Raw genomic sequence first — 12,562 nt, forward strand, 5'->3', positions numbered from 1 at the left:
AGTGATGGACAGCTGCCGACGACGACTGATTACATTAAACTGCTTGATATTGGCCGAATTTATTGGCTAGGCTGATCAATTGATCTACAACCCCGATTCCAAAAAACTTGGGACAAAGTACAAATTGTAGATAAAAATGGAATGCAATGATGTGGAAGTTTCAAAATTCCATATTTTATTCAGAATAGAACATAGATGACATATCAAATGTTTAAACTGAGAAAATATATCATCTCATTATCTCTAGCCGCTTTATCCTTCTACAGGGTCGCAGGCAAGCTGGAGCCTATCCCAGCTGACTATGGGTGAAAGGCGGGGTACACCCTGGACAAGTCGCCAGGTCATCACAGGGCTGACACATAGACACAGACAACCATTCACACTCACATTCACACCTACGGTCAATTTAGAGTCACCAGTTAACCTAACCTGCATGTCTTTGGACTGTGGGGGAAACCGGAGCACCCGGAGGAAACCCATGCGGACACGGGGAGAACATGCAAACTCCGCACAGAAAGGCCCTCGCCGGCCCTGGGGCTCGAACCCAGGACCTTCTTGCTGTGAGGCGACAGTGCTAACCACTACACCACCGTGCCACCCCAAAATGTATCATTTAAAGAGAAAAATTAGGTGATTTTAAATTTTATGACAACAACACATCTCAAAAAAGTTGGGACAAGGCCATGTTTCCCACTGTGAGACATCCCCTTTTCTCTTTACAACAGTCTGAAAACGTCTGGGGACTGAGGAGACAAGTTGCTCAAGTTCAGGGATAGGAATGTTAACCCATTCTTGTCTAATGTAGGATTCTAGTTGCTCAACTCTCTTAGGTCTTTTTTGTCGTATCTTCCGTTTTATGATGCGCCAAATGTTTTCTATGGGTGAAAGATCTGGACTGCAGGCTGGCCAGTTCAGTACCCGGACCCTTCTTCTACGCAGCCATGATGCTGTAATTGATGCAGTATGTGGTTTGGCATTGTCATGTTGGAAAATGCAAGGTCTTCCCTGAAAGAGACGTCGTCTGGACGGGAGCATATGTTGCTCTAGAACCTGGATATACCTTTCAGCATTGATGCTGTCTTTCCAGATGTGTAAGCTGCCCATGCCACACGCACTAATGCAACCCCATACCATCAGAGATGCAGGCTTCTGAACTGAGCGCTGATAACAACTTGGGTCGTCCTTCTCCTCTTTAGTCCGAATGACACGGCGTCCCTGATTTCCATAAAGAACTTCAAATTTTGATTTGTCTGACCACAGAACAGTTTTCCACTTTGCCACAGTCCATTTTAAATGAGCCTTGGCCCAGAGAAGACGTCTGCGCTTCTGGATCATGTTTAGATACGGCTTCTTCTTTGAACTATAGAGTTTTAGCTGGCAACGGCGGATGGCACGGTGAATTGTGTTCACAGATAATGTTCTCTGGAAATATTCCTGAGCCCATTTTGTGATTTCCAATACAGAAGCATGCCTGTATGTGATGCAGTGCCGTCTAAGGGCCCGAAGATCACGAGCACCCAGTATGGTTTTCCGGCCTTTACCCTTACGCACAGAGATTCTTCCAGATTCTCTGAATCTTTTGATGATATTATGCACTGTAGATGATGATATGTTCAAACTCTTTGCAATTTTACACTGTCGAACTCCTTTCTGATATTGCTCCACTATTTGTTGGTGCAGAATTAGGGGGATTGGTGATCCTCTTCCCATCTTTACTTCTGAGAGCCGCTGCCACTCCAAGATGCTCTTTTTATACCCAGTCATGTTAATGACCTATTGCCAATTGACCTAATGAGTTGCAATTTGGTCCTCCAGCTGTTCCTTTTTTGTACCTTTAACTTTTCCAGCCTCTTATTGCCCCTGTCCCAACTTTTTTGAGTTGTGTTGCTGTCATGAAATTTCAAAATGTCTCACTTTCGACTTTCATATGTTGTCTATTTTCTATTGTGAATACAATATCAGTTTTTGAGATTTGTAAATGATTGCATTCCGTTTTTATTTACAATTTGTAATTTGTCCCAACTTTTTTTGGAATCGGGGTTGTATGATTGATCTTCTTTATGTTTGAAGAAGACCATCGAACAGCTGTGGTTTGGAGCTGTTCATGACTTGCGCATGGGTTTTAAGGTGCGCAAGGACTTTATCCCACATGGACTTTCCACTAGAAAACGTGTAAAGTCCATGTGGGGTAAATACTTCTCCAAGGCACTGTACTGTATAACCGTCAACCAAAGAGTAATTTATAACTGAAAAATGTTAGTTTAAGATGCTCCATTTTAGCACTTAACCAACTCGAGTTTCCAAATGTCTTTTTTTATTTAAATCTATGTATACAGTATTTTTTTATACAGTCTTACTTTATTATTGTTATTTTTCAGCAGATGTCACATACAGAAATAAATCCTTATATGAACAACGATGTAACGTCTCTGAAGGTAAATGTCAGTATCAGCATTGTTCATATGCATTTCCTTAAAGCAATTACAGTGTCTTGCAAAAGTATTCATCCCCCTTGGTGTTTGTCCTGTTTTGTCACATTACAAGCTGGAATTAAAATGGATTTTGGGGGGGTTAGCACCATTTGATTTACACAACATGTCTACCACTTTAAAAGTGCAAAGTGTTTTGGTTTTTTTATTGTGACACAAACAAGAATTAAGATGAAAAAATAGAAATATGGAGTGTGCATAGGTATTCACACCCCAAAGTCAATACTTTGGAGAGCCACATTTTGCTGCAATTACAGCTGCAAGTCTCTTGGGGTATGTTTCTATTAGCTTAGCACATCTAGCCACTGGGATTTTTGTCCATTCCTCAAGGCAAAACTGCTCCAACTCCTTCAAGTTAGATGGGTTGTGTTGGTGTACAGCAATCTTCAAGTTATGCCACAATTGGATTGAGGTCTGGGCTTTGATTAGGCCATTCCAATACATTTTTTCAGCAGATGTCACATACAAAAATAAATCCTTATATGAACAACGATGTCTACCACTTTAAAAGTGCAAAGTGTTTTTTTTTATTTATTGTGACACAGACAAGAATTAAGATGAAAAAATTTAAACATTGGTTTAAACATTTCCCTTTAAACCACTCCAGTGTAGCTTTAGCAGTATGTTTAGGGTCATTGTCCTGCTGGAACGTGAACCTTCATCCCAGTCTCAAACCTTTGACCGACTCAAACAGGTTTTCCTCCAGAATTGCCCTGTATTTAGTGCCATCCATCTTTCCTTCAGTCCTGACCAGCTTTTCTGTCCCTGCAGATGAAAACTATCCCCACAACATGGTGCTGCCACCACCATGCTTCACTGTAGGAATGGTGTTCTCAGGGTGTTGGGTTTGCGCCACACATGGCGTTTCCCATGATGGCCAAAAAGATCAATTTTAGTCTTATTTGACCAGAGAATCTTCTTCCATGTGTTTGGGAGTCTGCCACATGCTGTTGGGCAAACTCCAAATGTGTTTTCTTTTTTTTTTTCCTTTAAGCAATGGCTTTTTTTCTGGCCACTCTTCCATAAAGCCCCATTCTGTAGAGTGTGTGGCTTAAAGTGGTCCTATGGACAGATACTCCCATCTTCGCTGTGGATCTTTGCAGCTGCTTCAGTGTTATCTTTGATGTCTTTGTTGCATCTCTGATTAATGCCCTCCTTGCCCGGTCTGTGAGTCTTGGTGGATGGTCTTCTCTTGTCAGGCTTGTAGTGGTGACATGTTCTTTCCATTTTGCTATAATGGATTTATACACACACACACACACACACATATATATATATATATATATATATGTGTGGGCGGCACAGTGGTGTAGTGGTTAGCGCTGTCGCCTCACAGCAAGAAGGTCCGGGTTCGAGCCCCGTGGCCGGCGAGGGCCTTCTGTGCGGAGTTTGCATGTTCTCCCCGTGTCCGCGTGGGTTTCCTCCGGGTGCTCCGGTTTCCCCCACAGTCCAAAGACATGCAGGTTAGGTTAACTGGTGACTCTAAATTGAGCGTAGGTGTGAATGTGAGTGTGAATGGTTGTCTGTGTCTATGTGTCAGCCCTGTGATGACCTGGCGACTTGTCCAGGGTGTACCCCGCCTTTCGCCCGTAGTCAGCTGGGATAGGCTCCAGCTTGCCTGCGACCCTGTAGAACAGGATAAAGCGGCTAGAGATAATGAGATGAGATGTATATGTGTGTATATATATATATATATATATATATATATATATTTTTTTTAAACTTATTTAAATTTACTATTCATCTTTGCACTATGCACCATATTGCACCAAAAGGGAAATCCTTTCTGTGATTAACAGCTAAAATCCAGATTCATTCATTCATTATCTCTAGCCGCTTTATCCTTCTACAGGGTCGCAGGCAAGCTGGAGCCTATCCCAGCTGACTACGGGCGAAAGGCGGGGTACACCCTGGACAAGTCGCCAGGTCATCACAGGGCTGACACATAGACACAGACAACCATTCACACTCACATTCACACCTACGCTCAATTTAGAGTCACCAGTTAACCTAACCTGCATGTCTTTGGACTGTGGGGGAAACCGGAGCACCCGGAGGAAACCCACGCGGACACGGGGAGAACATGCAAACTCCGCACAGAAAGGCCCTCGCCGGCCACGGGGCTCGAACCCAGACCTTCTTGCTGTGAGGCGACAGCGCTAACCACTACACCACCGTGCCGCCCACATCCAGATTCATATATCAGTAATATCACTTGTAAAATATCTGAACACTTATACCCTCATTCTGTGCACACTGTATACTTTATATTTATTTAACTATTCCATACTTGACTTACCTGGATTACTTTGCATTATGCACCTATTTTTGTTGTTTGCTTGCTTGTTTTGTGTTTACGCTTTTTTATCTGTTTTTGTACTATGAGAGCTAAGTGAACCGGAGTCAAATTCCTCGTGTGTGTCCACACACCTGGCAATAAAAGTGTTTCTATTCTATTCAAAGTTTGGGATATTTTTTACAACCCAATCCTGATCTAGAATTCTCCACAACTCCAGATTTCTGTTTTTCATCTTAATTATTGTTGGTGTCACAATTAAAAAAAAGCAAACAAAAAAACCCAATTTGCACCTTTAAAGTTGTAGGCATGTTGTGTAAATCAAATGGTGCTAACCCCCCAAAAATCCATTTTAATTCCAGCTTGTAATGTGACAAAACAGGACATACACCAAGGGGGATGAATACTTTTGCAAGACACTGCATAAACAAAGTGTTTTTAACTGTGGATCTTTTTAGGAGTCCATGGTTTGAGCTGCTTTGGGCGACGGGCTACAAATACCATTATAAAATACAACTGCACATGGAGTCCTGGACAGTATGATAAATATAGTCTCTTCATAAAGCAGTAAGTTGTTACTCTTATTTGCACAGTATTTTTTAAATCCTTGAGCAATTTTGCACAGCAAGTTAGGGTTCTGAGGACAAGAACCTCACGTTGATGTTTGACCTTCTGTGTGATTTGGGACTGTATGTGAAATTAAAATAGAGCCCTAGCATGAAACTTTTTTCTCAATGTCAAGTTATGTGGTGCAGCCCAAAATGAAGCGGAGTTACTGTTACTACCTCGAAGTTGGTTACTATTAATATTACCGTATTTTCCGGACTATACGTCGCTCCGGAGTTTAAGTCGCATCAGCCAAAAAGTGCATTATGAAGACGAAAAAAACATATATACGTCGCTCCGGACTATAAGTCGCACTTTTTTGAAGGGTTATTCTATCCATAGAATCTGTGATTGTATCTGATAAGCGGTGCGTGGTTACTGCGCGACTATTTAATAATTTAATTTAATAAACGAACAGCTGAGCAGTGATAACGCGCCCTTTGCCCTGTAAGTAGCCTAGTCTGATTATTTTAAATATCTACTACTATCTTTAATACTATCACTATCGTTATTACTAACAGCCTATATTATTATTATAACTAATATTAGTAGCCTATTACTGATGCATTAATCAGTTTGCTTTTAGAATATTTTTACCGCTAGGGCTTATTATCGCCCCATGGCTCTTTCATCTGTGTTATTAAAGCTGTAGTCATCATCGAGGAGTGTCATTCTTCATTTTTGTCGAATTTTATTTCATCAAATCAGAGGTCAAGTAGGCTATAGGTATATCATCTCCAAAGACAGGTACGGTAGTAAAAACAACCGTCTAGTGAAAAAAAAAACAACAACAACCGCTTTTAAATCCCCTACTTAAATCCTTAAAATGAGTCATTTAACTCATGTCTTGTGTGATCTGATCTCATCTCATTATCTCTAGCCGCTTTATCCTGTTCTACAGGGTCACAGGCAAGCTGGAGCCTATCCCAGCTGACTACGGGCGAAAGGCGGGGTACACCCTGGACAAGTCGCCAGGTCATCACAGGGCTGACACATAGACACAGACAACCATTCACACTCACATTCACACCTACGCTCAATTTAGAGTCACCAGTTAACCTAACCTGCATGTCTTTGGACTGTGGGGGAAACCGGAGCACCCGGAGGAAACCCACGCGGACACGGGGAGAACATGCAAACTCCACACAGAAAGGCCCTCGCCGGCCACGGGGCTCGAACCCAGGAGCTTCTTGCTGTGAGGCGACAGCGCTAACCACTACACCACCATGCCGCCCTGATCTGATCTCCAATGGTGAAATAAACCGGTTGTGATGAGTACAGTCTGTTATTTTAGAAGATAAATGTAATATATAATTTAATATATAGACTAATAAAAATTAATATTTTATAATATAATATCACGACATATTACTGTCTGTAACTGTTTGTCACTAAAGCGTTTTCTAAGATCATAATGTCTGATATTATTATTATTATTATTATTTTACACACACAATAAGCGCATGTGCGTTAAGTTATAGTAAACCATCCCCCGCCTTTTTTTTTTTGAGTCGCCGGACCCACCCACCTCCTGCGTTCTGGGACCTCCCACTTCACAAATTAAGCACTGCCTAAAATCACTACATAACTTATTTAAATAACTATAAGCCTATCATTAATAATAAAACACAGGTCAATCAAGTTTATCAAGCTGATGATTTCACTCCAAATCAGCAAATCCATTGAATTCCTCATCCTCGGTGTCGCTTCTGAACAACTCTGCCAACTCCAGCGGCAGATGAAGCGCCGTTTCCTCTTCTTCTGCGTGGCTGTCGTCAGACTCAGCATCAGCTCCAGTTATTCCGCGGTGAAAAAACAAACAAACATATATACGTCGCACCGGAGTATAAGTCGCATGGCCAGCCGAACCATGAAAAAAAAAGTGCGACTTATAGTCCGAAAAATACGGTAGTATTTTCCCAGAACAGCACGTCCTTAAGTGTTTTATTCCTCTTACACGAGAGCCGTTTGCCAATTTATTCAAGCATGACGTGTTGTACTTTTTATCCATTTATAGCTACATTTGATGTTAGGATGTTGATGTTTGCACGATGCTGTCACTTATGTTCTAGCAGTTATAAACAGTCCTTTCTTCGCCACACTTTCTTTTTCTCTCTCTGAACATTACAAACAAACAATCCACCTCATGTTACTGAGAATCCACAAAGCGCAAACTTCTTTGTCCTGAAGACTTTCCTATGTCGTAAAAATTAAAGTGTCAGCTTTATCTCTGACTGATGTTGGCGCTGACACCGGAGACTCCTTACAAAAATAAAAAATAAACATATCTTCAAGGAAAAATTCTATTCACTATGTTTATGTTTATGGCGGCATGGTGGTGTAGTGGTTAGCGCCGTCGCCTCACAGCAAGAAGGTCCGGGTTCGAGCCCCGGGGCCGGCAAGGGCCTTTCTGTGTGGAGTTTGCATGTTCTCCCCATGTCCACGTGGGTTTCCTCCGGGTACTCCGGTTTCCCCCACAGTCCAAAGACATGCAGGTTAGGTTAACTGGTGACTCTAAATTGACCGTAGGTGTGAATGTGAGTGTGAATGGTTGTCTGTGTCTATGTGTCAGCCCTGTGATGACCTGGCGACTTGTCCAGGGTGTACCCCGCCTTTCGCCCGTAGTCAGCTGGGATAGGCTCCAGCTTGCCTGCGACCCTGTAGAAGGATAAAGCGGCTAGAGATAATGAGATGAGATGAGATGTTTATATTTTTGTGAAGCATTCAGCATTCAAGTCCCTTTTGCAAGTTGTTACTACAGAAATGATAAAGTATTAGAACTAGCGCCTTAGTACCGTATGAAGCTTGCAGCTGGAACTACCATCCCAGATGCTGTTACAGAAAACAAATCAACACCTGACCAACCTGATCAAACAGAATTGAGCATTCAATAGTGATGTGGATCTGGCGACTTGTCCTGGGTGTATCCCGCCTCTCGTCCATAGTCAGCTGGGACGGGCTCCAGCTTGCCCACGACCCTGCACAGGATAAGCGGTTACGGATAATGGCTGGATGGATATTGATGTTTGTATAAATATTTGCAAAATATAAAAATATACCTTTTCTATCCACATTCACTAGATATGAGCAATTGGGTGCTCTGATTGGCTACTCTACTACTAGGATATTAGCTCATATACTGTGAGGAGAGAAAAACAAAATGGCAGAGCGTGTTGCTGAACCAACCGAGGACAAAATAAAAAATTTTACTCAAAAACAAAACCCCCAAAAAATACAAAAAAAAAGCAAGAAAATATGGAATAAAAGTATTTCATGGTAAGAACGTATCTTTTTTTTTCAAGAAGAATTATTATTATTATAGCATTTTTCACAAATTGCTACCATCATTTCGCCGGTTTGTTTACATTCTAAGCAGAAAGGATTTTGTCGGACGTTTTGTATAAAGTTTTTATTTGTCGAATTTGCAAAAAATAAAAATGCTCTATTTCTCAAAATCCAGTGAATGTGGATAGAATTCCACTCAATCTCGTCGTACATGGTTTATAGCCAACTCGGTGCTACGCGCCTTGTCAGTTATCAGCTCATGTATGATATGCACGGTGCTGTGCAAAAGTCTTAGGTACCCTGTTTTTTTTTTCATACAAACTTTGTTATAGATTTTTATTTTATGACTTCTACATTATGGAGTCAACAACACAAAAACATTTTAGAGTCCAAACGTTCGTTTTCCAGCACAAAATTAAATGTTACAGAAAAATTTTTCTGTATCTCATATTCCATAAGAGATGACTTTTCAGATTGAAAAAGGAAACATAATGAAGGCTGCTGGGTTTTGGGGCAAAATGAAGAAGCGAGTGTGACAGTCAAAGTGTCCAGAAGAACTGGGGCTGGTTCTGGAAGATGCTCAGTAAAACCTACAGATCATTTCCTTATCAAACTGCACTCACTGGACCTGAGAATACTATTTTTTTTTAAAGCAAAGGGTCGTCTCGCACCAAATATTGACTTTGTTTAATTTATTATGACTTACTGCTGTTTATAGTATTTTTTTTATATTAAAACATTTCATTATTTTTTAAGCTATTTTTGGTTTACAGCATTTCTTTACGTGTCTAAGACTTGTGTGTGTGTGTGTATATATATAGTATATATACTATCGTTCAAAAGTTTGGGGTCACCCAGACAATTTTGTGTTTTCCATGAAAAGTCACACATTTATTTACCACCATAAGTTGTAAAATGAATAGAAAATATAGTCAAGACATTTTTCTGGCCATTTTGAGCATTTAATCGACCCCACAAATGTGATGCTCCAGAAACTCAATCTGCTCAAAGGAAGGTCAGTTTTATAGCTTCTCTAAAGAGCTAAACTGTTTTCAGCTGTGCTAACATGATCGTACAAGGGTTTTCTAATCATCCATTAGCCTTCTGAGGCAATGAGCAAACACAGTGTACCATTAGAACACTGGAGTGATGATTGCTGGAAATGGGATATACATCTCTATACACCTATGGAGATATTGCACCAAAAACCAGACATTTGCAGCTAGAATAGTCATTTACCACATTAGCAATGTATAGAGTGCATTTCTGATTAGTTTAAAGTGATCTTCATTGAAAAGAACAGTGCTTTTCTTTCAAAAATAAGGACATTTCAAAGTGACCCCAAACTTTTGAACGGTAGTGTGTGTGTATATATATATATATATATATATATAAAAGGATGTAATGGCATGAAAACATAAGTTTTCTCTTGCAGGAGGATAAATTTTTCAACACATTCACGGTCAAAATTTGTGATATCCAAACCCCTTACTATAATAAGTACGAGAAACATTGATGCCTCTGCCTTTGCGCTGAGTGATGATGAAAAAAGATGTGTCTTTGCAAAATTCAGCGGCCATCCAATGCAAATAAGTACGTTCATTTTAAATATATTTTCACCTTAACACTGATAAATAATACGAAATAGTTAAAGAACAGCGATATAGTTATACATTTTAGCTAAACACATTTGAGCTGAGCAACTGGCGAAACAATTAAATAAGTTTCATTGCTTATAATAATGTTTGTTGTATTCCAGTACAGTGTGGTCCACCGAATAATGTGACTTTCAAGAGAAGTTATGGTCATTTGAATGTTACGGCTGAGTGGGAAGACAGTAATGTGAAACAGTATCATTTGAAGTACAGAGAACTCAACACCACTGTGTGGAAAGAGGTAAAGATAAAGATCAGTTTTCTGCTTCTGAAACCAATTCCATGAACATGTTTTGAATATGGGGATAACCAAAAGGAGGTTGAAGTTTTTTTTAAGGGTCACTCCATGAGGTTCTATGATGCTATTGCTTTTTAATGTATACTATATACACTATACCGTATGGTCAAAAGTTTGTGGACACCTGAAAATCACACCCATATGTAGTTCTTCCTCAAACTGCTGCCACAAAAATCGACGCACACAATTTATAGGATGACTTTCCATGCTATAGCATTACAGTTTCCCTTTAATGGAACTAAAGGATCAAAACCTGTTCCAGCATGACAAAGCACCTGTGCACAATGCAAAGTCCATGAAGACCTGGTGTGCCAAGGCTGGAGTGGAAGAACTCCCTGACTGAACTCAACCCTGTTGAACACCTTTGGAATTGACTGGAATGCTGACTGCACCCCAGACCTTCTAACCATACATCAGTGCCTAATCTTGCTAATGCTTTTGTTGCTGAATGGACAAATCCAAACAGCCATGCTCCAAAATCTAGTCGAACGCCTTCCCAGAAGAGTGGCAAGGTGTGCACAAACTTTTGACCATTTAAGCAATATCACAGAAGAAAGATGGTGGTTATACTGAATAGCAGCATGGCAGGGATATGATGTGATTGTGAGTGCGATATTGCTTTTATACAACAGTTCGAGAAACAAGAAAGTAATAGTAAGTAACTGACACAATATGGAAATAGAGCTCAGAGAAGCTACATTCACTTTATAGCATGTTGGCTAGCTAGCTGACATTCCTGTTTTTTTTTCTTTTTTTCACATTTTTTTATTGAACTTTTATTTATATATATATATATATATATATATATATATATATATATATATATATATATATATATACACCGGCGTGTGTGTATATATATATATATATATATATATATATATATATATATATATATATATATATATATATATCACTTATACAGATAGACAACAATCAAAACAATGACATCCATAAAATAAACGGTCACAATTTCCACAAGACATTTCACATACTTCACACATTTAAAAGAAACAACGTACACAAACACTCAACTACACACGTCAGTACAGCAATTTCAAGTTGATTGTGCATTTTAATGTTTAAGAAACTCTATTAAAGGTTTTCACAGTCTCAAACTCTGCAGTCCTTCCCCTGGTTATACTGTATAAGTCATTCTTTCCAACACAATACAAGATGCCAACTCCTTTATCCTTTTGGGGAAGTCATGGCCTAATGGTTAGAGAAACAGCTTTGGGACCAAAAGGTTGCTGGTTTGATTCCCCAGACTAGCAGGATTGACTTACTGTAAGTGCCCTTGAGCAAGGCACCTAACCCCCAACCGCTCTGGCAAGAGTGGTGGTGTACCTTGTGTCTGATTAGCCAAAGAAAAACTGATGATGTGATCATCAGTTTGGGCATTGAACCCGACCAACTGAACTTATCCACACTTGTATCGAGGGCACATCCATTTTTTTCCAAGACAGAGCGATCATCCTCCTGGCCTGTAGAGTCTGAAATCAATTAAAGTTGACTCTTTAGGATTGACCATAAAGTTTTTTGGATATATACCAAGTATACAAATTTTTGCCTGATAAGGTACCTTCACTCCAACAATCTTAGATAAAGTCAAAACAATTTCTTTCCAATATTTTTTTATTTTTGGGCAGTCCCATCCACAGTGGTACAGAGTACCCTTTCCTTCCAAGCACTTAATGCGCATGTCCGGCACATCAGGGGATCATTGATTTAACTTAACCGGGGTAATGTATGTTCTCATCAACCATTTGTATTGTAATCATTTCATTCGAGAACTGATAGATTGTTTTTGGGCTTTAAAACATGCCTTTTCCCAATCAGCCTTTTGCATGTCCTCCTGAATATCCAGTCTCCATGCCTCTAGCCTGTCGATGGTGGACTCTTTATCATATGACATCAAAGCTGTATAGAATAA

At 40.0% G+C, this 12,562-nt stretch overlaps 1 protein-coding gene across 2 annotated transcripts in view; it reads left to right on the forward strand.

The window, feature by feature from the left end:
- The window catches only part of LOC132876147 (uncharacterized), a 57,644-nt gene that overhangs the window by 10,426 nt on the left and 34,656 nt on the right, over window positions 1-12,562 (forward strand). Inside the window, exons 3-6 of one of the 2 annotated variants that reach the window (XM_060913439.1) lie at window positions 2,379-2,435; window positions 5,244-5,352; window positions 10,112-10,269; window positions 10,436-10,572. In XM_060913439.1, coding sequence (XP_060769422.1) covers window positions 2,379-2,435; window positions 5,244-5,352; window positions 10,112-10,269; window positions 10,436-10,572 — 461 coding nt within the window. The remainder of the gene's footprint in view (window positions 1-2,378; window positions 2,436-5,243; window positions 5,353-10,111; window positions 10,270-10,435; window positions 10,573-12,562) is intronic. The other variant, XM_060913440.1, reaches the window with a different exon arrangement.

This window comes from Neoarius graeffei, chromosome 28 (genome assembly GCF_027579695.1).
Source record: "Neoarius graeffei isolate fNeoGra1 chromosome 28, fNeoGra1.pri, whole genome shotgun sequence".
NCBI lineage: Eukaryota > Metazoa > Chordata > Actinopteri > Siluriformes > Ariidae > Neoarius > Neoarius graeffei.